Below are 27,886 nucleotides of genomic sequence, written 5' to 3' on the forward strand. Positions count from 1 at the left end.
CAGATTAATTGATTAATTGTTGCAGGCTCTACCCCTCTGTATTTCTTTAATTTTGTTCCTTTGCATATAAAACATTACAAGATATGAGGAATCAGAGTGAGGAGAACTCTGTACTGTAAAGAAAATGTGCTTCCAATACGTCATCCAGACGGAGATCTGCAACTTTGAGGTTTAAACGAGGTAGCAAAGAGTTTAGCATCAAAGCCTTGTACAAGTTGGTGATGTTTAAAGAGAAACACTTAATGGCCGTGGACCCAAACTGACCCCTGTTCCTCTCTGTACAGAGAGAGAGAGAGGGAGAGGAGGGAGTGAAAAAACAGAGGGCCATGTCTGGGTGGGGGATGAGGGAGATCAGAGGGTGCACGAAGAGTCTCAGTGGAAGAAGTTATTTTAAAGAAAGAGGGTGCAAAATCCAGTATTTTAAAACTGAATTCCATTATATCGACTATTACCAAGTTGAATTTAGTATGAATTCAGATATATAAGAGGCTTTGTTGTTAATTTGATTACTGAATGAAGTGAAATACTTATAGGAGATGATGGTTACAAGAAAGGTAATTCTACAATGATATGGGCTGTAAAACTAACCTTGGGCTGATATAATACTGTTACAGTACTGGTACTGGAAGGCTGCCCATGTATTGATGTTTCTCTCGGGAGAGAAGGGAGTACAGAGAGGGGAAGAAGAGAGAAGGGCATGGGATAGGAACAAAGTTAGGGAGGGATGAAGAGAGAATGAAAGACAAGAAAGATTACACAGAATAAGACTGAGGAGGATGATGAGCCGGGCTGAGTGTGGTCAAATTACAGGATGTGGGAATCAGTCCTCCAGCGATCAATGTCGTGTGACTGGCTCCACATTGGGCGCAGAGGTCTGTAACCGAGGTTCGGGAAAGGGTTTAGGATCCTCAGTCCTTCCTGAGAAGCAAACGGATGCTTTTTCCTTTACACGATCCTGTTTGACAAATGGCGTCTTTTGTAATACAAGTCATCTCAGTTGTGTTTTCATGTCTACAAGCTAGACCAATATTCTAGTATTAACACATTTAGGACAATGCTTTAGCCCGAGTGAGAAAATAGTCAGAATCATTGTCTGAACTATGATTTAGTATTTGAGGTTTCACAGCATTTTGTCACACATACAGCAATATACTGTATCTGTTTCACAATACATGCCAAAGATGCTCCCTTGTGAAATCACATCGCTCTACATATCTTCCATTGTTTTGTCATTTACAAGAGGTCGCTGCCACCATTTCATTCTCCACAAACATGCTTTCCTGTGGAGCCATTTTCCAAGTACTGTGTCTTTCCTCTGGGCAACAATCTCCCAGTTGTATCTACTCATGTATATATGTGTTTAAAAAAGCATCTTTGAGGAATGTTTGCATTGTATTTGCATAAAGGGTAAGCCATAGTAGTAAAATGATGGCAACATATGATTTGAAGCTGAATAACAGAGGGAAACTAACTGAGATGTTGTAATGTGGAGACGGTGGCCTCATTCATTAGGCTGTGCTCATGATGAGCATGAATGGAATAGTTTTATGGACCCCTTTTCTGTTAATAAACATGATGACGTATTTTGTGGGTGGAGCATTAAGTGGAGAAATATTTCTCTGAACACGTTAGTTAACACTAGCAAGTTTTGTCGGTTTGTTTTTTTTAACAATGGCTGAAGATATTAAGAGTTTCTCAAAATATGTTCAGTTAAAAAGTTGGTTAGAAAGTTAACATTAACCAACGGGACCAGATTATCCGACCCCTACGCTGCTGACAGACTACTTCGGGAGGAGAAGATGGCTTGCTAGTTAGTTAGCTAGCTTGACCGGTGACTGACAAGCTAGCCATCTAAAGCTTTGTCTATGCTCGCGTTAGACTGCTACAAGCAAGCACAGAGGCGTTTATGCTTAGCGTGTTGTTCGTTGCAATATGCTCCGAAACGCCAGGAGGTGCACAAACAAAATATTCTGTGGATAAGCAAGAAGTCAACGAGTGTTACCGGGAAGGAAAGTAGGCTGCCTGACAACAGTCGTAAACACCGACGGGCCGCCAAATGTTGCATTTGTGTACTGTAATTATTACTGTCGCTTACCTCCAAGTCTGAATTACTTTCCGTCTCTTGGTGCTTCCTTTCGGGTCACCACTCAAAAGCCTCTCCTTTTCCAGTGTGTTGCCTGTTTCTTTCCAAGTATTTAATGTCAAGTGACTGTCCCTGTGGTCCCTGTGTCGTAGAGATGTCTGTACAGCCGAAACTGCTCAGCCAGTCTTTCCTCGAAGGCATCCATGTTGAAATGAAAGGCGTTGCACACGGCGAAATTAACAAACTAGCTAAGTAGTACCCAAGCTGTTGCCTAGCAATGCAATTCAGTTGAAATGGTCTATACAGCTTACAAATAGGCCTGTTTAGAATAAGATCAATAGTTGGATCTCAGCAAGCAATGTAAATATAATCAGTGATTGGATTCAAACATTAATCAGCCCTATATCCTGCTTATCAGGCCACAAGATCTTTTTAAATTAAACAATGGTTGGTTACTCAACATCGTGGCGAAAGTAGATACACTTAACCACCCACAGTTCTTGTTTGTCAGCATTTCCCAACCCAGCAATGTGAGATAAGAGTGAATTGACCGAGGTTTTGGGACTAGTGGGTTACCTAGCATTCCTTTTTTTCTTTATCATTTAGTAACATATACTTGCACAAGAACGGCTTGTGAAAACAGGTCACAGTAACACGTTCAATTTGTCCTCCATTGTGGGGTTTGTTGCATGTGTCTTAACAACGGTCAGAGTGACAGAACCACAAAGCACATGTCAGGATTTTGTCTTTCTCTTGCACACTCCTGGTTGCTTTTTTTTCCTTCAAAATCCAGCCTTCAGACACGTTTAGATCTCTATCCTTCCAGATCACTGACGACCACATCTTTTGTTTTTCACCTCTCTGTCTGTCAGTCTGTCGTTATACATCAGACATCACTCTCTCATCCGGTTTTCTCTGAACCTACTCTGTCATTCTCTCTATCCTCCTGCCTCCTTTGCTCTGCATGTGTAAGTCTCAATGTACCGGCCCAATCTCATTAGACAAGAGGGCTTAGAGAGAGCGAGAGAGATGGGGTTATAAGGGCGGTTTAGCAGTACCGTCTTTGGACGGTAAGAGAGAGAATTAACAAGAGGAGGGGGGGGGGAGTGTAGGGAAAGAAGGAAAACATGAATGAGAGGAGGTTGAATGAGAGAGAAACTAGCAGGTTTGAGCCAACATTAAATACCAGCCAAGTGCAGTTAATTTTTGACTTTGGCTGCTGGGTTTGTCTACCCTTTCAGACACCTTGGCAGACACGATCTAGATGGTGTTCAGAGGTATTCCAAAAGAATTGTCTTGTAAACTATGAAAAGTGTGTTGATTTTTTTGAATAACTTGTAACCTGCCTTGAAACCCACCTGTTTATTTCAAAGAGTGACATTTAGACAGACAGGTGAGAGACGGGCCTCAGGTGGATAGGTTGGTCGGAGATTTCTCAAACCGGCAGGCGCTGAGAATTAAAACAGACAGCCGGTAACCTCGGCCAACTGGGGCTATCCATGTCCCTCAAGTGTCTTCACGGCAAAGCATGACCACGCATTGGATTTCTTTGTGAAGAGAATTGTGATCGATCAATTCCAATTTAGCACTTTAAAGCTTTCTAGAAACCAGACTGAATCACAGCTATTCAGAGTAGGGGTCTGGATGGAGAGAGAGACGGCATGACGGTGATAACGGCCTGGTTCTGATGTGGCATGTGACGATAAACTTATTGTGAGATCCGTCTACATCGGTACAGACGTTCGTCTTGGGGATATAGGGGGTCATTTTGCAATATGCTTTCATTAAAGGATAACTGAGGTATTATTCAACATGGACCCTATTTTCCCATGTTTTTGTGTCTAAGTGACTAATGGGGACAACACTTTTTGAAACTGGTCCTATGTTGAGGGAGAATGCTGCCGCCACTAACCAAGCTGTAATGTAATCATTTGGGGCAACCTGGTACCGTCAGTTTACGTCCACTAAAAAGGCGTGTTTTTTTGCCACTGTCGGGCTCAGATTGTTATTAGAAGTGTCTCATTTAGCGGCTGGCTCTGCAGCGTTCTCCCTAAATACTGGACCAGTGTTTTTTCCCCCGTTAGTCACTTACACACAAAAAAAAATGGGAAAATAGGGTCCAGGTTGAAAAATACCAAAGTTATCCTTCAAAAGAAGGTACGAACGTGTGTGTAATATGTGGCAACGTGTGTCACATAATATGCTGTATGGGGAATGCTGATTAATGTGTTGTTTGATCTCATCTGGTGAGAGTAACCTAAGACCAGGATGAAAAATTAACTTTTGTTCACTCAACACAGCCACAGGTGAATACAAAAGAGTTTCCCAGCCTCCAGCTAGTGTGAGCTTTAGAAAAGGGATGATGGTTGGTTTTCTGCCAAATTGGCTGTTGGAGCAGACAGCTGAGCAGACAAAGACCAGCATGTCGTTGGTGGTTGTATCACACCTTGCCTCAGACGTCCTTCTGACTCGTCAGCTGAACAGTCGAGCGCCCATGTGAAAATGGGGTATAAATTCTGCACCATTGCTATAATTTCTTTGTTGCTTTTACATAACCCTACGCCTAATATACATGGTTTAGTTCATAGGGAAGATAATGTTGAACCTAAATTTGTACATGGATCTAGATCAACACAGAAAAGTGATTCGTAGAGCTGCAACGATTAATTGATTAGTTGTCAACTATTAAATTAATTGCCAACTATTTTGATAATCAATTTACTAGTTTGAGTAATTTTTAAAGAAGAAAAAAGTCAAATTTCTCTGATTCCAGCTTCTTAAATGTGAATATTTTCTGGTTTCTTTACTCCTCTATGACAGTAAACTGATTATCTTTGAGTTGTGGACAAAACAAGATATTTGAGGATGTCATCTTGAGTTTTTGGGAAACGCTGATTGACATGTTTCACCATTTTCTGACATTTTATAGACCAAACTACCAATTGATTAATCAAGAAAATAATTGACGGATTAATCGGTAATGAATGTAATTGTTAGTTGCAGCCCTAATTCCTTGTTGTTTGGCCTACAATATGGCCTATTTTTACACCAAATTTAATTGAGATTTGTTACTGAGTTTTTGAGATATCTTGCTAATATACACAGACAAACATAAAACCATTATTTAAAACATAACCTCCTTGGTTGAGGCAATGAGAGGTTTCACTTCTTCTCATTTAAAGGGGACATATCATACTCATTTCCAGATTCATACTGCCTTTTAAGAAAACGATTCATTTTGGGGGCATTTTAATAATGCTTAGATTGTGGATTTAACATAGTGTCCTAAACTGGCACAGCCATGGTCACCATAGAAACCACTGGCCCTGAAACCGCTCTCAGCCATTCGCTGCTGGAAGTGACAGTGATGGGCAGCGGCCTCGCTTAATCATGATTGAGATAGAGAAAGTCGGAAGGTCACTAGTAGTCCACAGCCCTCCCCTCTTTAACAAGCATCTATATTTACATAGCCTTGATATGACAGACTTAAATATCGCTGTCTTTGTATAGCAGTTCTGTGTGTTTGTGTAACCCTCTTATTATTTATCTTCTTAAAGGGCAGCTGCACTGTTTACTGTCCGTCACTGAGGAATAAAGTTTTCATTGAGTGAGAGAGAGAGAGAGTGAGAGAGAGTGTGAGAGAGAGAGTGAGAGAGAGAGTGGCCTATGCCTTTGTGATTATTTATGCTTGAACGCTGGTGTGTCTGCGTGGCTCTGCAATTACATCGCCAAAACGCCAGTTGGCTGTGGAGTTTCTTCCTCCCACCGGGGGTCACCGCGGAGAACGTACTTGTTCTTCAAGTTCATCCATCTCTTTGTAAGTTTTGTGCCGTCCACACCGATGTTTCCTGATCTCTTTCTAGGAATTTGCTACCATCTGGCAGTCTTTGTAGTGTGCCAAAGAAAAGTCGTACAAATGTACATTTTACGGACTTCTTCAGTTAACCTCTCCTCGATTTAATTAATGCTTGTTCGGGTTTGTTCACAGAGGAGCAGCTTGAACTGCGTAGGAGGAAATGCGACGCTACCAAGCGGAACAATCACACTTGTTGCGGTCTGAGTCGCTGCGGCGTGTATTTCTGGGGATGTGCATGTCAGGCTACAGCGTAGGGTATCCGTGATTCAACGCAGAAGTATAACTCTCGCTTTAGCTTGCGTTACTGGAAACCTATTTAACATGACATACACACAGTTTGACCTGTTCACCAGACTGAAATACCTGCTCAAATGTTATTGTTTTGTGTATTTATGGCTGCAGTAATAGTCAGATTTAAAGTAAGCACACAAGTGTACATTCTTAGCTTCCATGGCACAGCGAGCAGTATCCACATCCATTATGCTCTACGTGAAATGGTTTTGCATTTAATGACCTAACTCTAAACATAGGCTTGAGAATGTGGAGTTCTTTTGTGACTGTAAATGGTCACGTAATGGGAGACCATTACCTTGGCCTTGTTTACGTTACACCCCAGTGGTTTGATGAGAGCATGTTGCGCTCTCTTACCCGCAGGCTGGCCGCTAATATTATTCTACAGTTTGATGTTTTTACCACAACACAGGACTTCTGGAAGACAGATATTGCTCTGTGGTTGTGTGTTGATGCCATTCAGTTTGTAAACTTTTTCCAAGTTTTCTGGGAACCAAGATTGTTAAATTGAGCATCATTGAGACTTGACACTTAAAAGCAGATGTTGGGGCCTCGAGTCATTGTAATTATTAATGTCTTTCAGCTCGCCTTTGCCACATCCCAAGCTACTGGGATGATACTGGTCCATGTAATGTCTCCAGGGTCTCATCTCTTAAACTGTGTCAGGACCCCAAAATAATTACAGCCCCATCTCTTGTGGGTTCTCCTTATGGCAAAAGAGGCAATATGTTTTAATGAAACAAGCTCCTGGGGTTGGAGATTATAAATTATTGGTTGTGTCTGAGACTGTAAATGTTGCAGAAAACCTGCAGCAGCTCGGATCATAAACTCAGTGACAGATAAGGTCCGAAAACAGATTCCTGTCACCCACATTCTGCAAAGTCACATTCTACAGGTGACGGGTTCTGCAGGTTTATAATCATACAGGCTGTCACTGATAACATGGAGGACTTTGTGAACAGATTGAAGACGGAATCACCATTAAGGGTGCATGCTACACATACAGACTGATATAGTAATGCTTTAACATATTTAAGGTACTTTTTCAGTGCATATTTAGAATGTGAGTTTTATTGTATATATTCTTCAGCAGAGGTGCAAGTTCACATTACACTGTGCTCCAGCTTTGATCGAAGCGATAATGAGTAATGACCAGTGCCTGCTAGTTCTCCTCACAAATGTGTTGCTTCCAAGAATTTGTTTTGGGGGGAGGGAGGGGTCACATGTCAATGAATGAGAGAAACAGTTTACTGCTCCCCCCAGAGAAAAGAAGTCTGGGAACAGCAACCCATAAACAACAGTCAGTTATTTACGTTGATCTCTCCCATCATTGTCCTCCTTATCTACACAAGTCATAGTTAAACATTTTAGCAATTGTAAATTATTTTTATGCTGATTTATAAAAGAAATTTCCACATGATTAATTTTGTATTCAAACAAAAATATTTTTGGACTGGCATCAAAACTGGACATCAAGCACACAAAGTTAATATCTACATTGCTGCAGTATTTTGTCATAACAAGGTTCAACAATAAGGATTGCCCGCTTGCCCAGGGCAGTAAAATGCCACGTCGGGATAGTAAATCTAGCAAATCACTTGCCCGACCAGGCAAGTGGTAAAAAAAAATAATTAAATACATTGTTTTTTCCGGAGCTGATGATGGAAGTAGCTAAGAAGTGAGCCATCTTGCTTCATTCGAACGGGCACTCGCGAGAAAATGGCGGCGGGAAAGACAAAGTTTATGAGCTGAAGCGCAAGCGAGCATTTCAATGATCCTGGAAACATGAGTTTAGTTGTGTGGCGTTAGTTGGAGTTTCGCCCACATCCTCTATTTATCGCAGTTTGCCGCGTTCAATTTACCTAAATAAAGATTATTTATTGTTATTTGATAATCGCTAATAAATATAACGATCTGTAGTGGGCCAAGTCAAAATTCTCTTTGAGCAAATAGATTTCTGACCCACTTATTCGGCAAGTGAAAAAAAAAAAAACATTAAAGCTGAACCCTGCGTAAGCTCGTTTTAGGAGAAGAAGATGAAAGTCTGTAGTCTTCAAATACTCTTCTGAACGGACAGCGAGATCAGCAGTCGTTAATGAACTGTGACCTTGGTTTACTCTCAGAGCAGCATGTCAAATAGGAAAGTGGAACAGGCAGGTCAGGAATTAACTGCTAGTGAATTAAGTTGACATTGAAAGCTGTTTAGTCTTGCTTCCATGCAGCATAGCTTGTCTCAATGTCCTGTTGTATTTGTTTGATGTGTCCAGTAATTGAGAAGTATCACCCTTGTGGTGTTTGTGAAAGAGTCACTTCTACTTCTTTCACTAGTGGCCTGTGTAACTTACACTATCAGGGTCATGGGGGGTTTTTCAACAGACACTAAGTAAGCACATTATCAAGATACTTTTAAAAAGCCTCTGTTAAATGGCATATATATGTGTGTGTGTGTGTGTGTGCGTGTAGTGCCATTACTGCTGCTCCCAGAGCATAAAACGGTAGCTGCTGGACTGCTATAGTGTGCGGTTGTACAACCTGTATAATTTCTGTTTGAATATTGCGATAACTCAGATTTCTCATGTAAACACCTTAATCAGATTATGTTAATCGCAAAGGGCGTCTGCAAGCAGAATTTATTTAGTGAAGCTGACTTAACTATCTATCTATTGAGTTACTCATGGTATGTATACTGCTTAGTCAGATTTTTTGTGTGCATGGGCGGTGTGTTAAGAAAGGTAAGGCACAATACACACAAGCAAACATAAGTCGTAGAGGCTTTGTTGAGGTGTTATCTTGTAAATTCATCAGTTGATTATAAACACCAAAAAACTGAGTTTCCTCCCTGTAGTTTAAATATCCTTTAAGCTACTTTACCTTAGGTGATGTCATGATACCAGAAATTTAGTAGTCAATACCAATACCAGTGAAATTCCACGATTCTCAATACCAATTCGTTCGATACCACAGTAAAAAACAAAAGTAAAACAATAAATTTCAAGTACTTCAACATCCACTCCTTTATCGCTGTTTGCATACTGGTTTTGATGATTATGAAGTTAAACGGGTCTTAATTCCCTCTCTATTATCTATTTTATATTACTTTGAAAAGATCTCCTTCAAACAACTGGATCAAGTTTCTTGCCAAAAACTACATTTTACAAGATTACATTTGAACACATTATGATGACGTTATAATTTTCCTTTGCCAAATACTAGAGCACGAAGGCATCATAAAGTAAATCATTTGCACCTCCCGTGTTGAAATTGGCAGGAAAAGAGCTAGTTCATGTAAGCTGTTAGCAGCCGGTAAGCAGCACAGTACTACCGATTTCAACACAGATTTGTTGTTCACAATGTAGCATTATCAGGGAAAAAATAAGGTGCATCCCCTGGTTGCGTTGATAGTGAACTTACTACATTCCAAACACATTTTCTATCATCCCCGGGATGACGGGATACAGTTAGTCTCGAGCCCTAACGGTACATACTGTACCAGCTGTACTGTAGAAAAACAAGTACTGTCGTTTTTCAGAATTTTGGCATTGACTTCGTACCGAAGTATTGGTTCTTGTGACATCCCTACTTTACCATCCCCTTTATATTAAAGTGTCATTATGTGATATTTTTGACATAAACAAGACAAGGGTTGCATACACCGCAGATCCCACTGAGAATCAACACCCTAATTAATATCTTGATGCTGCTTTCAGATGCTTTCAGATCACTGATGTGGTTATCTTACCCAGCAAAATAAAACTGCCTTATTGAAAACCGTAGGCAGCCACTTGCAAAACAGGAACTCACACAAGCCAACTATTGAAAGACAAACATTTAAAAAGCCAAAAAGACCTAGGTACATAAACAACTGGGATGTCCATTTTGTTTTGTGTAACTAGGTAGCCAGAGCAAATGAATAAGGTACTGCAAGTTCATTTTAGAGTCTTTCTAATATTCATTTTATGTGATAATTGACAGTTGAACATACTAAACTGATGTCTGTTGTTGATGTCTACCTCTGCTCGTGACATGTTGATCATAGACGGTGATAAATATAGGAGAGGGTATCAGGTCAAGTCAGGCTTAAAGGGGTTAAGTGGTATCAGCAAACCTGGTGATGCTGGGAAAGGGTTAACGTCAATGCAGCTATGAGCAGGACAGGGCTACTTCCTTTTAAGGGCTTAAGTCTACTGGAGAGAGCAATAGAGGGGGAGAGGGAGAGAGAGGGGGTGAGATACTGGGAAAGGGACAGAGTCAGATATGGGGCAAGTGGAGAGAGAGAATGAGACACAGTTTTTGTGGGAGGGTAAAGGGCAGAGTTAGATAATGGGAAAGGTAAAGAGAGTGAGAAGGGAGTTGCATGGTGGGAAACAGAAAGCGTGAGAATAATGGTGGAAGCTTGATGGCATAGAAAGAGAAAGGTATAGGCTGCGAGAGTTGATGAGAGTAACTGCTTTCTTGGCGAGGACGAAGAGAAAGAATGAGACGGGAGAAACCAGAGAACAGAAAGACGCACAATGGTTACAGCAAACAAGAGCGCAAACGTTAGAATAAGAGGAAAGACTGCCAGAGCAACACAAAGAGGAGTAAGAGAAAAAAAAGTTTTTGTGTAGGAAAGGCATTGTTTGACGGGGAAAGGCAGCATGATGGAAAAGTCAGAACAGACAGGGTGAATAAATTGACGAAAAAGTGTCCCATTGGCGAAGCAAGCTATTATTTGAGTCATCTAATGGACCCCAGCTGCACATCTGTCACGGAGGGAACCCCAAGTGTGTCTTTGTGTGTCTGTGTTTTATACATAGACTGTGTAGATAAAAATAGACGACATGACAGCTACCCAATAGGGTCGTGTCTAGAAGATAACCCCTAAGTTGCGAAACTGCCGTGAGATTGTTAAGGTTAGGCATTTACCTTGAATGCTGAAGGTTAGGTCGTTGGGCAGCGAGTCTCGAACGAGTTTTAACTTTAACTTTCCATAACCTTCACGAGTCTGTGTAATAGAGCATGTGTCAATTTGATCATAAATGTAGTTATAGAGATATTATGGTTAGTTGTTATGTCTTTCTAGCCAAACAGCTACCGTGATGCTACTATAACAGCTAGGTGGCTCGCGCTAGCAAGCTGTGGCCGAACTTGGCTTGTGATTGGCTCGGGTGGATGTGTGGGCGGGACCTCAATGCTCCGATCACTACTGCGCAGACTCTGGCTCCAAATGACGTCAAAATCTCAAGATGGCAGCTCTCGTAATTGGAATATTTTGGCTTCACTTTTGTACATAACAGTGGGAGGAAGTTGAGGCGCATCGTCGTCCATCTTTATATACAGTTTATGGTTCTATAAGTGAAGTGCAGATATCCCCAGTGGTGGTGATATCTTGTAACCTCATATATCTGTTTGTTTACAACTTCTGTGTAATAAATTCAACATTCAAACAAGTTCTCACAACCATAAATCACAGAGCTGAGAAGCTGTAGATTGGTACTGTTAATTTAACTCATGTGTCTGTTCTCCTAATGTTTATGCTCCATATATCATGCTTGGCTTCTGCTTAGAGGCACAGCCATGTGTGTGGCACAGCGAGGGAGTGAGAAATCTCCACTCCTATTAATTAAAATGATGGTGCAGGAGAGGGAGTGTTGGTATAAACTAATAACACGTAAATCTATTCTGCTACTTGACACTACCAGTTCACCCTGTTAGCTGTCTATAGAACAGGAATGGGTGTCACTATGGGAGACATACTGGCCTGCATGAAATGAATGGATGGCTTAACTGCCCGTCTACCTACCTACCCATGTGCACTCTGCCTGTACACTCATTGAGATTAGTTGGATATGGTTAGTGATGACGATGCGCTGCGCTCCTCTCCCCAACACTCTCTCTTGGACTCCAACAGTATCAGGCTGTGTGCGTTCATGTGTTTTAGGGGGGTGTGGCTTTGAAGTGAGGCCTGAAGGGAGAAGAGGGACTTTTTCTGTTGGATACTTTCAAAGCTTACTCTTAAGTTGCCTTTAACAATCTACTCCAATGTATATCTATTTTCCCAGCTGACTCTCATATGAGACAGCCGCTGGTATATAACAGTCAGTACTGATGACACAGATTAATTCCCTGTGATTACAGTAAAGAAGAATTACAAAACATGATCCTATTTGAGTTTTCCAAAATACAGTTTTGATATTCAGTATCAAGAGTCTGTGCGCGATCCATTTGCCAAGGCCCCAATTTGCTGGAGGCAGTAATTGACATGGTGTTCGACACTAATAATTTGACCGTGTTATGACGCACAACAGCCAGCAGACATGATACATCAGCAGACCTGATACCTGCATTGCACTGCATAGTTTACCTAGAATGACACAAAAGGTTTCACCTGGCTTATTATCTACTGTCTGCTCCAGATCTGATCTGTCAGGGTGATATGCTGTGGTTATTGTAAGCTTCGACTATGGGACGATTTGTATTTTCAAGACATTGCATGACTTTTGCATATTGGAAAAAATCTAAATGATACCTGAACCAATTATTTCACTAGGGGACATCGAATCTGAGTGAAAGTCAGACAATGATGAGCCTCATAATGCAACTTTTAAAGAGGTGCACTTAAGGCAGTTTCTGCTACATTCATTCACTTGTGGTGAACTGCCACACGACATTTTCATTCTTAAAGATGTAATTTATTTCAGTAAAATATGTCCCCATCAGTTAACCCTCTGAGACCTGCTGGATAATACTGAAATTACTGTCTTTAAGAGACAGTAGCGGGCTCAGTCTTATAGCTAGAGTGGTGATGCTGGTATCGTATGAAACTAGACGACTTAAGGAATACATTGGTACCAACCATGTCATGCTAGCTTGTCGGGAAGGAGGCTAAATAACGCATTAAGTTAGGCTAAACGGCAAAGCCATTTTCAAAGAGGTCCCCTTGACCTCTGACCTCAAGATATGTGAATGAAACCCCTGTATGAAACCCTTTTAGGGTTATATAATGTAATAATTACTGGAATAGTAATTGTAGTGCCCAATTCACTTCTAGAAATGCCAATAAAAATCTGTTTTGGGACAGACTGTCTCCTTTAAAGAACAATAGACTGTGTTGGTATTGTGAATCAGTCTGTGTGTGTTTGTGTACCTCCTCTGCTGTCTGTGCCTCAGCTTTTTATTATGCGTCTCTCTCTACATATACTGCAAGTTTGCAGCCTGCAAGTGTAATTGTGTGCAAATGTATATAGCTTGTGTAGTGCAGACATTATGTGATTAGATTTCCACATTAGCCTGATATTGTATTGGAAGCTGTAGAGCCTGGAGTTAGTGCTGCTTAGGTCAGCACTTCAGCATTGCATTGACATATAGAGCCAGACTACATATATCCTCTCTGCGGAGGAGGACATGCAGGGGTAGGATTTATGTTTGTTTCTCTCTGCATGGGAGAGATGAAACACAGCAGATTTTTTGGAAAGATGAAAGATATATTGATAAAAGATCATGATGATAAACAGTTGCTGGGAGAAGGTAAGGTATTGATCAGATGGCTGGCAACTATTAATTATCTTATTCTTGTTTATCACGTTTATTTCACAGTCAGCCACTGTTTAATATCGTAGAGGAAACACACTGCCACAGAATCCTCTCTCCTCTATATGAACACGTGTATTTTGAAGGCTTGAATCTGGAGGGATTTCTATGTATATGTGGGTGTGCAGTTGGAGACTGTAGCTGATGATTGAGTCTGCTATCAAACTCGCCAATTGTTGGGTGTCTTCCACCTCCTGCGTGTGCGTCTCTGTATGAGGCTGCACATGGATCTCGTATTGTAAGAATGCGTTTGGCTCTGCCGGCCTGCCTTACTGGGTGCCCAAGTGCATGATTAAGCCGCTGCGTGTGTGCATGAGTGCAAGTTTGTGTGCCAGCGGAAGCCGACAGTGACGTCTGAGGCTGCTAGCTCTGGAGGAGAGGCAACACGTGAGGGAAGCTCCCTGCTCCACATCTGACCCTGCTGTTATCAATCAGGCCTTGAGAGGAGAGAGAGGGGAAGACGCATAAGGAGAGAGGGAAAGAGATGGAGCGACAGAGTGGGAGGGTAGAAGAGGGGGAACATATGGCGAGGGCTGTTGTTGAGGAAGAGGAATGTTGGGGAAAATGGGGAGATACTGTAGGTGAAGGGAGAGAAAGGGGAATAGATGGAGGAAGGGAGGATTCCGATACCTGAATTTTGGATATCTGCAGATACTGATATAATTCTGATATCAGAGCTCTTTTTGCATAAAATTTGTATTGCATTGCAATTATCCGATACGTGAATAGCGTCAGTATTCGATATTGAATTGTATCGGTTCCATCTCTGACTCTGCTAATTATTTAGTCTATAAAATGGGACAAATGATTTGCCAAAATACAAGTTAAAAGAACCAAGTAATGTCTGTAAATGTGTGCTTCAGCCAAAAAACTCCCGAAATTATTAATTAATATTAAAAAAATTAAATGGAGACAATCAAAGCTTTATGTCTGTAAAACTGTAACCAGCAACTTTTTTTTCTTGATAAATGACTAAAATGGTGATTGATTATAAAAAAATATATATTTATATATTGAATAGATTGTTGGTCAACCTGTCAAATAACTATTCCAAAGGGCAACATTTTTGTTATATTTTTTCTATGAAATATAAAGTCATGCTACCCAAACAAACTGAAGTGTGTTTTCACAGGTATAAAATTTAAAGCTGCAACAATTAATTGATTAGTTGTCAACTATTGAATTAATGGCCAATTATTCTGATAATCGATTAATCTGTTTGAGTCGGTTTCTTTACTCCTCTATGACAGCAAACTGAAGATCTTTGAGTTGTGGACAAAACGAGTCATTTGAGGACGTCATCTTGGGCTTAGGGAAACACTGATATTCACCGTTGTCTGACATTGTATAGACCAAACAACAAATCGATTAATCAAGAAAATAATCAACAGGTTAAAGGTCTTATTGATAAAAATTTTATTTAGATGAATATTAAAAAAAAATAATATCCACAGAGCTTTTAGAAAGGTGTCGAATAAAAATATGGCTTTTCCTCAAAAAAAAATAATGTTTTGTTTATCTCTGTGGAAGATATCTGACGTTTGGTTCCCACTTCTAACAAGTAAAACGATGTTGGTATGTGGCGACGTGGCATCTTTGTGTCGTCAGTTAGTGTGGAAAAAATGGATAAATGGCTGAGATTGATGGTAAGTGCCTGGCAACGACTTGTTGTGAAGCAAATGTAATGTAACGGGGGAGGGAGAATGCGACATCTAGTAGCTGAATGTTATCAATGGCACCTTTAATCAACAATGAAAATAACTGATAGTTAATAAATTAACTAATAAGATTAAGAATTGTTATTATATTTTTACAGATTGTGCTTAATAGCGTGCACAAACCTTTTCAATTTCACAGTAAATGGAAGTTGCCGCCGTGCCCTGGACTGTCTGAGAGTCTGGGAAAGATGAAAGAACAGAAAATGAGAACTTGTCAGCTGTCCCCTGATGCTCGAAATGGACACAAATTGGCCATTTAGGTGACAGAGATGTCACTGAGTCAGCTGTTGAAGCGATGGGAAAGTGTCTCCACTCCCCACAGGCTTGTGTTTATGATATTTGCAGTCTAAAATGAATTATTCTCACAAGAGCATCCACGGGTATGTGTGAATTGAAATGTAAGAACTGGGAAGTCAAACAGCTTAATCTTCTGCATTTAATGCAACAAATGAATAGTCAAGCACCATTCATATACATGATTATTTTCAGTGATGGGCTGAAAAAACGCCAACAGCACACCCATCCCCAAACATGATCCAACACCCGTCACTATTTTATTCTGCCAAATACATTTAATGGATCCAAATGGTGGTTGATCGGCTAATGTAATGGACAGACTTGTACTTTTTTTTTTTTTGAATATTTTCATGCGTTTTACTGTTTCTATTCAAGGAAGCAGAGTGGTAAGAGGGAAACCAGGAGGTATGAGCAGCAACAGGTGGGCGGACAAATAACAGTCCTGTCCAAACTTAGTTTATGTCGCCTGTTTTGCCTTTTTATTAACTCACCCACTTGAAAGCCAGCCGTCGCTTCCGCAGTTTAGGTTAGGGTTCATTTAATCCTCACTAAATGTGTCGCTGGATCTGTTTTTCGTCTGTTCCCTTCCGTCTCATCCATCTTACCAGTCGTCCAACCACTCTGTTGCCATTTTGTTAAAAAGCAAAAGTGGGAAGATATTAAAATTGTCTGTGGCGGAGTGGCGACATTCATGCTTTGGTCTCCCCTCCAGCTAACTGGCTGATGTATTGACGGGCCAAGCACACAGACGCTCACACACTGAGAATGGCTGTAAGAGAAATCGATGGAAAACACCAGGCAGGGACGGATGAATTGTTCCCTTTTTTTTTCCCTAATTCACTTATTCACTCAGGGCGCTTTCTTCCTCTCTGCCTCAATGATTTTCTCTCTTTCTTTGTTTGTGTTTATTTCTCTACATTATTTTTATGAATCACCAGTTATCACATGTCATCCTCATATCTTGTGACTGTCTGTTTATCCGCCTCTTTCTGTATACATACACATAACAAATCTCTCTTTCTGTCCCACTCGTCTTCATCTTTCTCCTTTCTTTTTCTACATCATCAGACATATAAATTAGCTTATTACCATCAAATTGGCATTTGCTACCATGTCTTTTTTTCCTCTGTCATTTTATTTCTCCCCCTCTGTCCTCCCCTCTCTTTTTCTCTCCCCCTCTATATATCTCTCTCTTCTCTCCATCTGTTAATGCTGTTATGGCAGTGAGTGGGTGTATAGATAGAGAGCGAACGTGAGGGGGGATGATCTGCCACTTGTTACAAGCTGGGTAGAGGAGAAGGGGCTGGATGGCGGCCGAGCAGGGGGAGGAGGGAGGGAGAGAGGAAGGGAGGGAGGGTGAAGGGGGTAGCGTTGTTATGGCGATGAGATCTTCTTTGTGTTAGGTTTCCAAGGCAACTTCAGGCGTACACTTGATACAGCCACCATCACCATCATCATCACCCCCCCTCCCCCCTCCAGCCACATGACTGTAGGGAGAGCACTTCACACATTGCACACTCAGACTTACGCACCCACACATCGAAACACACCTCCACAGCTCCACCTGCTCTTGACAGCCAAAACTTTAATTTCATTTGACTGATGGAGACAATGAACATGATTCATTTTCAAATCGGCTGAAACACTGGGACTGAACACGTGCTTTATTTCTGCTTTTGATTTAAAACGCCCCCAAAGAACAACTCACACACAAGAAAAACAACTCACTAGCGTCTATCCTATTTTCTTGATTTTCCACACAAACATGGGGTCAATGTGTTCAGGTGTTAAAGTAGTTGTATAATATGTGCTTAGGTAGAGTTTCAGAGCTACAACCTGTTAAGTAACCTGAACCTCGAGTCTAAACAGGGAAACATTTGGAACCAAAGCAAGAATAGCCCCACAACCCCTGTATACTTCAACCGTACTGTAGGATACATAACAATATAAAGAGTATTAAAAAGAAGAGCAAAACAACACTATAAAAGATGTAATAAAGCAACAAATCAGTGCTCCTTGCTTTGGTCTTTGTGCCTTTTTGCTGCAGCGGTACCTGCAGCGATCTGACCCTGTTCATGAGTTTGACTTGGATCATAACAAATCATTTTAAGCAGTTTGGAATGTGTCCTCCTGGCAGGTGGTTATGTTGCAGATAATAGAGTTTTGCATGGGGGGGAGATTGTGTTGAAGAAAACAAAGAAGTGGGTTATAGTGACTACGTTTACATGCACAAAATATTCTGATTTTTGCCTTTATTCTGAAAAAGACAGTATTCCTACTAAGCTGTTTACAAGGCTAATGAAAATGAATATTCCACAAATATTCCTGTTTACCTGCAGCCGTGCATACTCCGATTACCGTAACTGGTGGCGGACTTTTTGACCGTGCGAACACAGCCTCCCTCTTTCATTACTTCAAACACCTTTTTGAAAAGGTTGACACAAAAACCTGTTGATATCCAAGTCTTTCATAATGTTTAAAAGTAGGTGTGTTTCTCCTTCCAACCAGAAATGTGGGTTTTTCTTTTGGACATGCATCTCCGCAAACTGTTGGCTAGTTGGTTTGTGTTCAATGCACAGAGCTGGCCGTAAACAGCCAAGAGGCTGTGTATCGCAAACTGCGGTTAAAACCCAGATTGAGACACATATTGTAAATGAGCTGTATACATGTCCAAAGAATGCTCTAAAACCTGAATAATATTGGCATATCCCACATGTCTTAATTGGAAAATTCACCATTCAGAATAAGCTCTAATTCAGAATATCCAAACGGAATATCTTGTTTACATGACCCGTATCAAATTCAGAATATTGTGATTTTCTGAATAATAGTGGAATATTAGTGTGCATGTAAAAGTTGTCAATGAGGTCGCTGGAATGATCTCTCCCAGAAATCATACACCTGTGAAATCATCTTTAAAGGACACTGGTTCAGGCTTGGAAATTAACTTTTTTGTCCACCTGCCACTGTGGCTGGTGGATTCCAAAATTTAGCCGCCACTCAATAGAGTACCTTTGTTTTTTTGGCTCGTGAGTGAAGCAAATCTAGCAACCACTTGCATATTTTACCAGCATTTGGCTGGTGCACTACTGTGGTTGTATATTTCCTTCACTTATCACACATTGTGTATACTCTACTGCTAACCATTTTCTAAAGATATAAAAGTAATGAATGTACCATTATTTTCAGCTGATATCATTAATCAATTTTTCGGCTTAGAGAGTTAATTAATCACATTGAACAACACGCTGCTTTTCTGCAGCCCCCCATTTTCTTTGAGAGATGACCGGCACTGAGGGGAAAGAGAGATAGGGAATGACATGCAATAAAGGTTTCCATCCAGATGCAAACCGGGGACCTTTTTAGTTCATGGTTGGCACCTTGACCCCTAGGTCAAGGCTAACTGTTTGTATAGTGCATCCACCAATACTAATGGCTTCACCAGTCCAGGGTTTCCGCCAGTATATTGTAACCCCAGCAACCCGCCGGGCCTAAATTGACCCCCCGCTGGTCCTAAGCATCCGGGAATTTCTAAATTAAAATGTGTTATACAAGAAGCGAACTCCTTCAAGGAAGAACTCAGTGCGTAGGTTGTGTGCTTAACGTTACTGAGAGTCTGTGTGCGGTACAGACAGACAGAGAGAGGGAGGGAGCGTGTGTGTGCGACGGACTGACAGCGAATATGAAGTTAACAGTACCATTAACGTTATAGCTGTAAGCGTAGCAGTGCAGTGTGTGCACAGTTTAGGCTGTCGGTGAATAAATGCTACAACAAGACACAACCCAATTTCCCGTGTCCTGCTTGCCACAGTCTGTTTACTGTAGAGGTTAGCCCCGAATTTAGCCACAACTTCAGCTCAGGCCCGCTTGCTTTTTGTCCCCTGCCAGCAAGGATGCAAATCACGAGAGGAGAAGCAGAAACTGAAAGATGTTAGAATGGATAGGTTAAGGTCACAGGAAGAGGTGGATGAAATATACACAGGAAAAAGAGAGAATGATTGAAAATATAAATGTGAGAAAGAGAGGTTTAGGTTTGAATGGGGGTCATGGGGATTAAGCACCAGGGAATAGATAACTGATGACTAATGGGAGGAAAGTTCAGTGATGTTAAAGGATGTTGTTGTATATGTTTAAGGACACATGACTCATTCATTTTCCCATGGAAATTTCAGCCACATCCACATTTATCTGATAGTTTTTGTTTTGAACTTGAATTAAGTGGTTGAAACAAGCCTGCTTTTCTTTTATTATATTTTCTGTTCATACTCATATTACTCCTTTCATGTGTGACAGGGAGGTCAGAGGTCAGGGTCAGGTCCAGAGCTGTAATCTGGTAGCGGAGGCTCTGGCTGATTCTCATTTGATGAAAACATGTAGATATACAGACACAATAGTCTGGTGTTTAATATTTTTGGCATTACGCAGCTTGGCTGGCATGAGTGTAGAGTACAAGATGACACATGGGAGGAAAGCTGTATAAAAATAGCTGATTTCATTGCTATTTGGGAAGAAGTCTCTGTTGAGTCTTCATTCAAAGACATAAATCATTAGAAATAAGAGCTAGCGAGTTTATTCTGTAATTGTTGCTCTAGTCACTGCTTTGATATTGCTGTTTATTCATATTGACATTAACTATTGGTTAAATCTTTACATAAGTAAACACTAAGCAGACACTCAAGGTAATCCAGTATGAAGCTTTCAGTGTAAACATAATGCTAGTCGTCTGCTCAAGTGTTTTTGGCTCAACCACCAGCTGTTTTGTATACGTCCTCTTGTTACAATTAACCAACAACCTTGACTTATCTGTGTCTTGAGGTTAAGGAGATAAAGTAAGAAAGAAGACTCGGATGCAAAAGAGAAGATGGAGGCAGGGAGAGGAGTCATGAAGCTCTGGGAGCTATACGGGGGAGGAAGGTCTGTTCCTTTGAGACAGCTGAGGGGGCGAAGTATACAATAAATGACAGAGAGGGGGGCTGCTATCGAACTCATTGGAGCGTGTTACTACTAAGCTCACTGTTTTCCTTCTGTAGAAAGAGGGTTGAAATTGACACATTAATGGAAAGAAGAAGCTGCACAAGAATGATGGAGAATTAAATATAAACGGTTGTTACGTTTCAGCGGCTTGCGATGTTATTCAAGTCAACTGTGTGTTTTACTGTCTTCGCTATCAACCGAAAATAATATTTAGATATTTTTAAGAACAGTCACATTGGGATCGTACTAGCCAGAGGGATTTCTGGTTGCACCGCCACAGTGTGGGTTATACCCTGCAAGTACTTGGATGGAGGTTTAAGCAAAAGCAAGAGATAAAGGAAGACAAAGACTCGAAGGTGGAAGAATTGACTCAGTTGCTGTTCATTTCCTACTCGGCTACTTGGCTGTGGCTTGTAGCTTTGTCTGCCAGGCTTGTTGGCAGGCAACCAAACATGGTTTGGAGATTTCTCTCTATCCCTAAAAATCAATTGAGTTGTTGAAAGTGGAGGTCTATAAGTTCTGCCCTGAGACGTGGCCTACAGATGCTCAGTTACATGTTGGAGATGAATGGACTGTTCTGAATGAAAATACCTAGAAAGAGAGCAGCGCTTTTGTCAGTAGAGACAGTCGAGCAAAGTAAAAGGAGAAACTTAACATGTAAGCATTGGATTAAGCTAAAGTATGTTGTGTATCCATATATTTTGCCTCAGAAATTATTTTTTTTCTTTCTCAATATTTTTCATAGAATTTTATCTGTGTCCATTTAGTGCCTCGGGCAGGTCCATCTGCTCCTTCTCTTTATTTTTTTCAAATGGAAACGCCCTCTTGGCTGTTAACAAAAAGCAGTGACGTAGGTTTCAAAAGTGAGCTAATAAATAATGTTATGAATAATGTGAATGCTAGTACTAGCTGAGTTAAAGTTAGCTGGGCTGTTTGGAAATAACTGAAAGGATTTCACATTTTTTTACATTTTACCCACCTAAAAAAATCAATACCAGTTTCATTGTATGCTATATTTGGAATATTTTCACTGCTTTACCTTGCCATCAGACAGCCCTTCCCGATAGGGAACTGAAGCCGTTATCTATGCTCTCTTCAAAGCCACCAGACTCCATTCACAAAAACAGTAATTTAACCTCGCAGAAGACAGGACTTGCTGGTCTACCGCTGCATCGTGTCAGAGCCAGTCTAACAGGCTGCCATTTAGGAGGTTGTTTAAAAGAGACTTAGTTTTGTTTGGTTAATGGTCAGAATGTACAGGGAAATCATCATCTTCATCATCAGTTTAGCTGGTGTTTGGCACGTTTTGGGTTATAACTTATTTGGCAGCTATCGTGTTCTAGACTCTGACCCAACAAGGCTAATAATATGTGGGCAGACAGACTGAGCGTTCAGGTAAAACAGATGCCAAATGAGTGTGAATGTGTGGTACATATGTGAGAGTTAACATATGCATACAAATAGAGTTGAAATGCAGAACTGTTTTTAGGTAAATCCTTTAAAAGAACAATAAAAAATGTCCCTTGCAGATGTGGCAAATGTCAGTGCAGCAGTAACCGAGACCATCCTGTGGATTTATCTGTGCTGAGTGATACTAAGAACTGATCTCCACGGAGAGTAGAGTGTTAAACTCTGTCCATCTCCCCAGGTGACCGGGGGAAAATGGTGTGTATGTGTGAGTTTCCCCCAGGCTCCCGTCTTCACAGTCTAGATCTAATGGGCTCTGACAGGATCGTAATAAGGTAGCAATGGACACACACTGTGCGCGTGTGTATGTGTGTAGCAGCAGTGAGCTATGTCCATGCTGGCTAGTAGCAGCCCGACGTTAGAAAGCAGGTGACCCTGACCTCACTCTCTGTGTGCGTACATTAACCCTGTTACACACATTCGTGATGTCAGGATGCTCCTATAGCGCTGCTCAAGGCCAGAATACGTGCACACAATGCAGACACACACCGTGTTGTGCAACTAAACTGTACATACACACACATAGACAGCCCTTTCGTTTTTCCCTCACGCACATAGTTCTCACTCTCTTGACTTGCCACTTTATTGTCCCTGATGCATATTCATATCCAGCAGTGTCCTTCCAGGCTGCCTCTACTCTGATGAATACTGTCTAGTGTCAAACGCTCAGCACTGAAATCGTGACCAGAAATTAAACTTGATTACAGCTGCTGTTTAGACAATTTCCAGGAAGCATCCTCTGCCTTGCACAGGATGTTTTTCCTGCGTTTGGTTTGATGTTGTTACAAACACAGGTTAAAGCCGGGTTCTGTTTCATCATCTGGCCAAATGATGCATGAATGTTTTATTACAGAATGAGAGCTCCACCATTTAAAAAACAAAATGCTGATACATGAAATGATTGCAGACATTGACATTGAAGCTATTATATTCTAGGGCTGCACAATTAATCGAATATTTATTGCGATCACGATTTTGGCTTCCTACATTTAAATGAACATGATCGACTGCGAGATTGACGTTAAAAATGCATACTCCGCTCAAAGAAAACTCTGCTGCATATCAAATCATTCAATTCCTAAACAAACAAACAGCCAGCTACCACGGGGGGATCGAGATGTTTTGGCTTCACTTTTGGGGCACCGTCATGCCGCTGCACGTACAGCGGCATTGTGTGAGAAACCTTCCTGAATGTTGCGGGCCGCAGTCCAGAGTAGAAGAGTGATATACTGTTACTTGTTTTAACAGAGAGCAGACGGGCAAAACGAAAATGCATTGAATTCAGGTGAAGAAGAACCTTATTTTAAGTCTTGTTTTGATGCACAGATTTGTACATTAGCAGGAATGTATCACAACATTGAAGGGAAAGCAGTGCTCTGTCTATTTAAATGTGACTGCATACCTACCAGCCTCAGTATTTTACTAGCAAATTTCTCTTGTTAATCGGCCAAGATGGGCAAGACTCACCTCGCTGTAGGGTCTCCCAGCCCCTGCCCAAGAGGATGGTGTCTTGGCCTGTACTCATCAGGGCTCAGTTGGGCAAAGCCTGAAAAACCAAAGTGCTGCCATGTGGGCTCAACACCAGCAGCGAAGGTATTAGCCTGGATAAGCAGCAGGAAATGGATGGATGGACCTAGATTTTTTAACAGCATAGCGTTTGTTACCCACTAACCACTAATAGCGAGGCTTTATGCTATTCTTTCCTGGCTAATATCATATTTGGATGTCACATAATCAGTGAGTGAGCTCCTCTGGCCTAATGTAAGAGGCACGTGGCATTCTCATGGGCCAGCACTTAAATAGATTTGTATCTTGAATAAGTGCTAATTTGAATTAAAACACAGTCACTGGCAAAATGTTTGTGTTCTGAATAAGCGGAAAAGTGTGACTAGCTATGGTCTTTTGACAGGAAAGACATTTCATTTTTCAATTACAGTGTCTAGGTCTGAAAGAGCATGCAGCAGGGCAAATATGTCAATAAAAAGACATCTACAGGGGGAGTAAGAGATCGGGGTCAGCTACTCAACAGCTCTCCATGTTCCGTGTTTTGCTGAAGGAAACACTTCAGATGGGCAGGTGCCTGCTGTTGTGAGTCCTTGAATGCTGAATTTTAAATCAGAGAAACATCAGATGCTCCATCCTGGGGGCTCAAGAACGATAACGGTGTCCCAACAGCATCTGTGCATCCGAACATGTTCATAGCAACAGCTTGAGGCTGGCTACACTGGCACAGACAAGTCAAAACGTAAACAAACCGTGAACTGCCATTACCCTTTCATCCTCTCTCTCTCCTAATCATAGACAGTATATAAGAAGTGGACGTAGTCGCAAATTAAAAGCAAATTTTGTATCTTTTCAAAATGTACCTTTAAAGGGAGATTTGTCAAGTATTTAATACTCTTATCAACATGGGAGTGGGCAAATATGCTTGCTTTATGCAAATGTATGTATATATTTATTACTGGAAATCAGTTAACAGCACAAAACGATGACAAATGTTGTCCAGAAACCCTCACAGGTTTTAGCATTCTCAAATAATAACATGGCAAACTCAAGCCCAAAAGGCATCAACTGCAGTCAGTGTGTCAGAGTGCGACACAACATCCGAAAGATTGATTGCGTTAATGCGTTAAAGAAATTAGTGGCGTTAAAACTAATCTGTGTTAACGCGTTATTATCATGCTGTATTGAAGAAGACTTGAAACAATCGATTGAGACCATAAACTCATGTTTACAATGTTTATTGAGGTAATAAATCAAGTGAGAAGTAGGCTCATTTTCTCATAGACTTCTTTACAATCAGACTTCTTTTTGCAACCAGAGGAGTCGCCCCCTGCTGGCTATTTGAAAGAATGCAAGTTTAAGACACTTCAGCATTGGCTTCACTTCTCAGACCCGGAGGTTGCCGACTGTTTCAGAAAGACTAATTGATTATATGTAATGGGAGCTGTTACGACATGGTGTAATAGATTTGATACCAACATAACTGCCATTAACCTTTCATCCTTTCTCTCTCTTAAAACATTATTTCTCATTAATTTATAATTTTCTCATTAATTAATTTTACTTGTAAACACATAGCTATGAGGGCTCTTCTGAAGTTATTTGTTAATCCACTCACATCTGTCTGGCTTCAGGCGATCATTGTGTGATTATTGCAACTGATCATTTTTTGTTTTATTAGTTTTTCAATTTGTAGTCATGAAAAATGTCATTTGTTAGAGGGAAAGTGTGTGTGATGATAATGCTGGAGGCTGTAGCCAATGCTCACAGCAGCATTCATGTGTCTAAAGAAAATATTAACTTTGCAATACCGAAAATCCTTTTCTTTTCTTTTTTTCCTTTCTGAATTCATCTCTTAGCTCATGCTTTCTTTCCTGGTTACGCTCTGTCTCTCTCTGTTTTTCGTCACATCTGCCTATATCTTTGAGCGTGTCCTAATTTTTATCTCTTCACCTCTTGTTGCCTTTATCTGTTTGACTGTCTGTATCTTTCTCTCTCCACTGCTGGCTGTCACTCTGACTCACTGTCTGCCTTTTTGTTCCTTTTCTCCTTTTCTAAATCTTCTTTCGCTTCAATTATTGTTATGAACACCGTCTGTTCAGAGCAGATAATGCTAATGAGGATTTCAAAGCAATCACAAAATCGTATTAAATGTCATTGTGTAAAAACAATGATGTTAATTTCATGTCTCTTTCTTTTCTCTCTCTCGTTCCACAGCTCCACCACCCAGCAGATTCAACAGGAGAGTGTCAGGTAAGATGTTTGTGTGTGTGTGTGTGTGTGTGTGCTCTCGCCAGCATGTCTGTGTATATGCATATGTTTGACGTCATCTCCCTTAAATGTAATCCTCACCAGGGACGACATTGCATACATCACTGCCAAAGCGACTCAGTGTCTGCGCTATTGTGCTTGTCATGCATGTTGAGGCCAAGTGGTCGACTTATGATTTGTGTGTCTGTCATTGATGTTTTGATAATGAGTGTATTTGCGTATGTCGTGGATTTAAAACAGTGTTTTGGGTTTTGTGTTTCTGTGTTGGCGTCTGTGGTCTGTGTGTACGATGATTCTGTTTTCTCACGCTCCGTCGTACCCATCTAGTGTTTACACATGAGTAATTAAATGTCGTCAGCCGTCACAGAGCACTGCACTTTGATTAGGCTCTGGGTGTGTCTGCTGATGTTTATCTTTACTGCCGTCCTACTGTCACTGTTGACTCTGCTGTCTCTACCACACGGTCATAAAGGTTGTCAACTTTGCTGTAGATGTAACGTGATCCAGTTGTATGCAGTTCCTTGTTTTTATGATTTGTCAGCCAAAAAAAGTTGGGTGGTACAAGTAAACCTTCTTTGTAGTGGTAATGTTAACAGACATAATGATCCTTTTTGAGCCCTGAAGAGAAATTGTGTTAAAGGAACAGTGTGTAACAATTAGGGGGATCTATTGGCAGAAATGGAATATAATATTAATAAGCATATTTTCTTAAGTGTATAATCACCTGAAAATAAGAATCGTTGTATTTTCGTTAGCTTAGAATGAGCCGTTTATATCTACATAGGGAGCGGGTCCTCTCTTCACGGAGTCCGCCATGTTGCCCCGCCATGTTTCTACAGTAGCCCAGAACGGACAAACCAAACTCTGTTAACTTTTCCTGCTTGAGCCAGAGTCGATAACGTTGCCACCGCTCTCTCTCTCTCTCTTGCTTCACCACTCACTTCTCACGTACACACACACTCTGCGCAGCGTAGCAATCCTGCACGCTTGGCTCACAGGAGAGGCTAGATACCACCAGATCCTACACAGTGGACCTTTAAGGGAAAGTGGACGTTAATAACAACTGTGAATAGCTCCTGGAAATCATTCAAATTCCCATGTTTATGATATCTTAAAGTTAAAACATCAGCAAATTACTGCTTTTGCAGTGTTGTGGCACAGTTCCTGAGATCCTGACCTGCAGTTGAAGTTGCTACGGCTTAAGGTGTTGTCAACATTACATTGGATGGTAGTTTAAATATTTCCAGGTCCTGTACAGGTCCTCTGTCTTTTAAAAGTTATCCGAATGTTGTGTTTAGCAAAACTTGTGATGCGGCTTGGGAAAGTAATACAGGACTAATTAATTATTGCCAGATGTAGAAGAAAAAAAATCTGTTGTACAATCCTCATCTTAAAGTACACAGAGACATACACGCTATGTTCAGGAAGGAGAACAGCATCAACGTTATTAGGAATTAGTGTTTTCTCACATGAGAAACATAAGGCCACAGTCACATCTGCAATTTGTTTTCTTTGGCCCAAAAACTGGGTGAAAACGGTGACTTGATTATATATTTACATTAGATTTGATCACACTGCCCTGTTACAAGTGAACTTGTAAACAAAACACACACAGACTTGTAGCAAGTAGCGCGTCTATTGGCAGGTGTTTTGTTTTCCTGTCATCCTGCCAGGGAGAGATGGAGATTTTGGCAGCGTGGAGGAAACAAAACACACCTGATTATTGCAACTTCAGCTACGCACGATGGACCTGCCTGCACTCTCTGCCTTATCTTATTTTTAATGACATTCATGAAGAACACACAAGCTGATTATTTATACTAACATCTGAGTCTTCATACTCATAAAACTCTTTTG

The 27,886-nt window shown here is 40.9% G+C and overlaps 1 protein-coding gene across 4 annotated transcripts in view; it reads left to right on the forward strand.

The window, feature by feature from the left end:
- The window catches only part of prkar2aa (protein kinase, cAMP-dependent, regulatory, type II, alpha A), a 53,296-nt gene that overhangs the window by 11,220 nt on the left and 14,190 nt on the right, over positions 1-27,886 (forward strand). For 3 of the 4 annotated variants that reach the window (XM_037772335.1, XM_037772336.1, XM_037772334.1), the window contains exon 3: positions 25,976-26,011. In XM_037772335.1, coding sequence (XP_037628263.1) covers positions 25,976-26,011 — 36 coding nt within the window. Of the gene's footprint in view, positions 1-25,605; positions 25,688-25,975; positions 26,012-27,886 lie in introns of those variants that run through there. The other variant, XM_037772337.1, reaches the window with a different exon arrangement.

The sequence above is a fragment of the Sebastes umbrosus genome, chromosome 6 (assembly GCF_015220745.1).
Source record: "Sebastes umbrosus isolate fSebUmb1 chromosome 6, fSebUmb1.pri, whole genome shotgun sequence".
NCBI lineage: Eukaryota > Metazoa > Chordata > Actinopteri > Perciformes > Sebastidae > Sebastes > Sebastes umbrosus.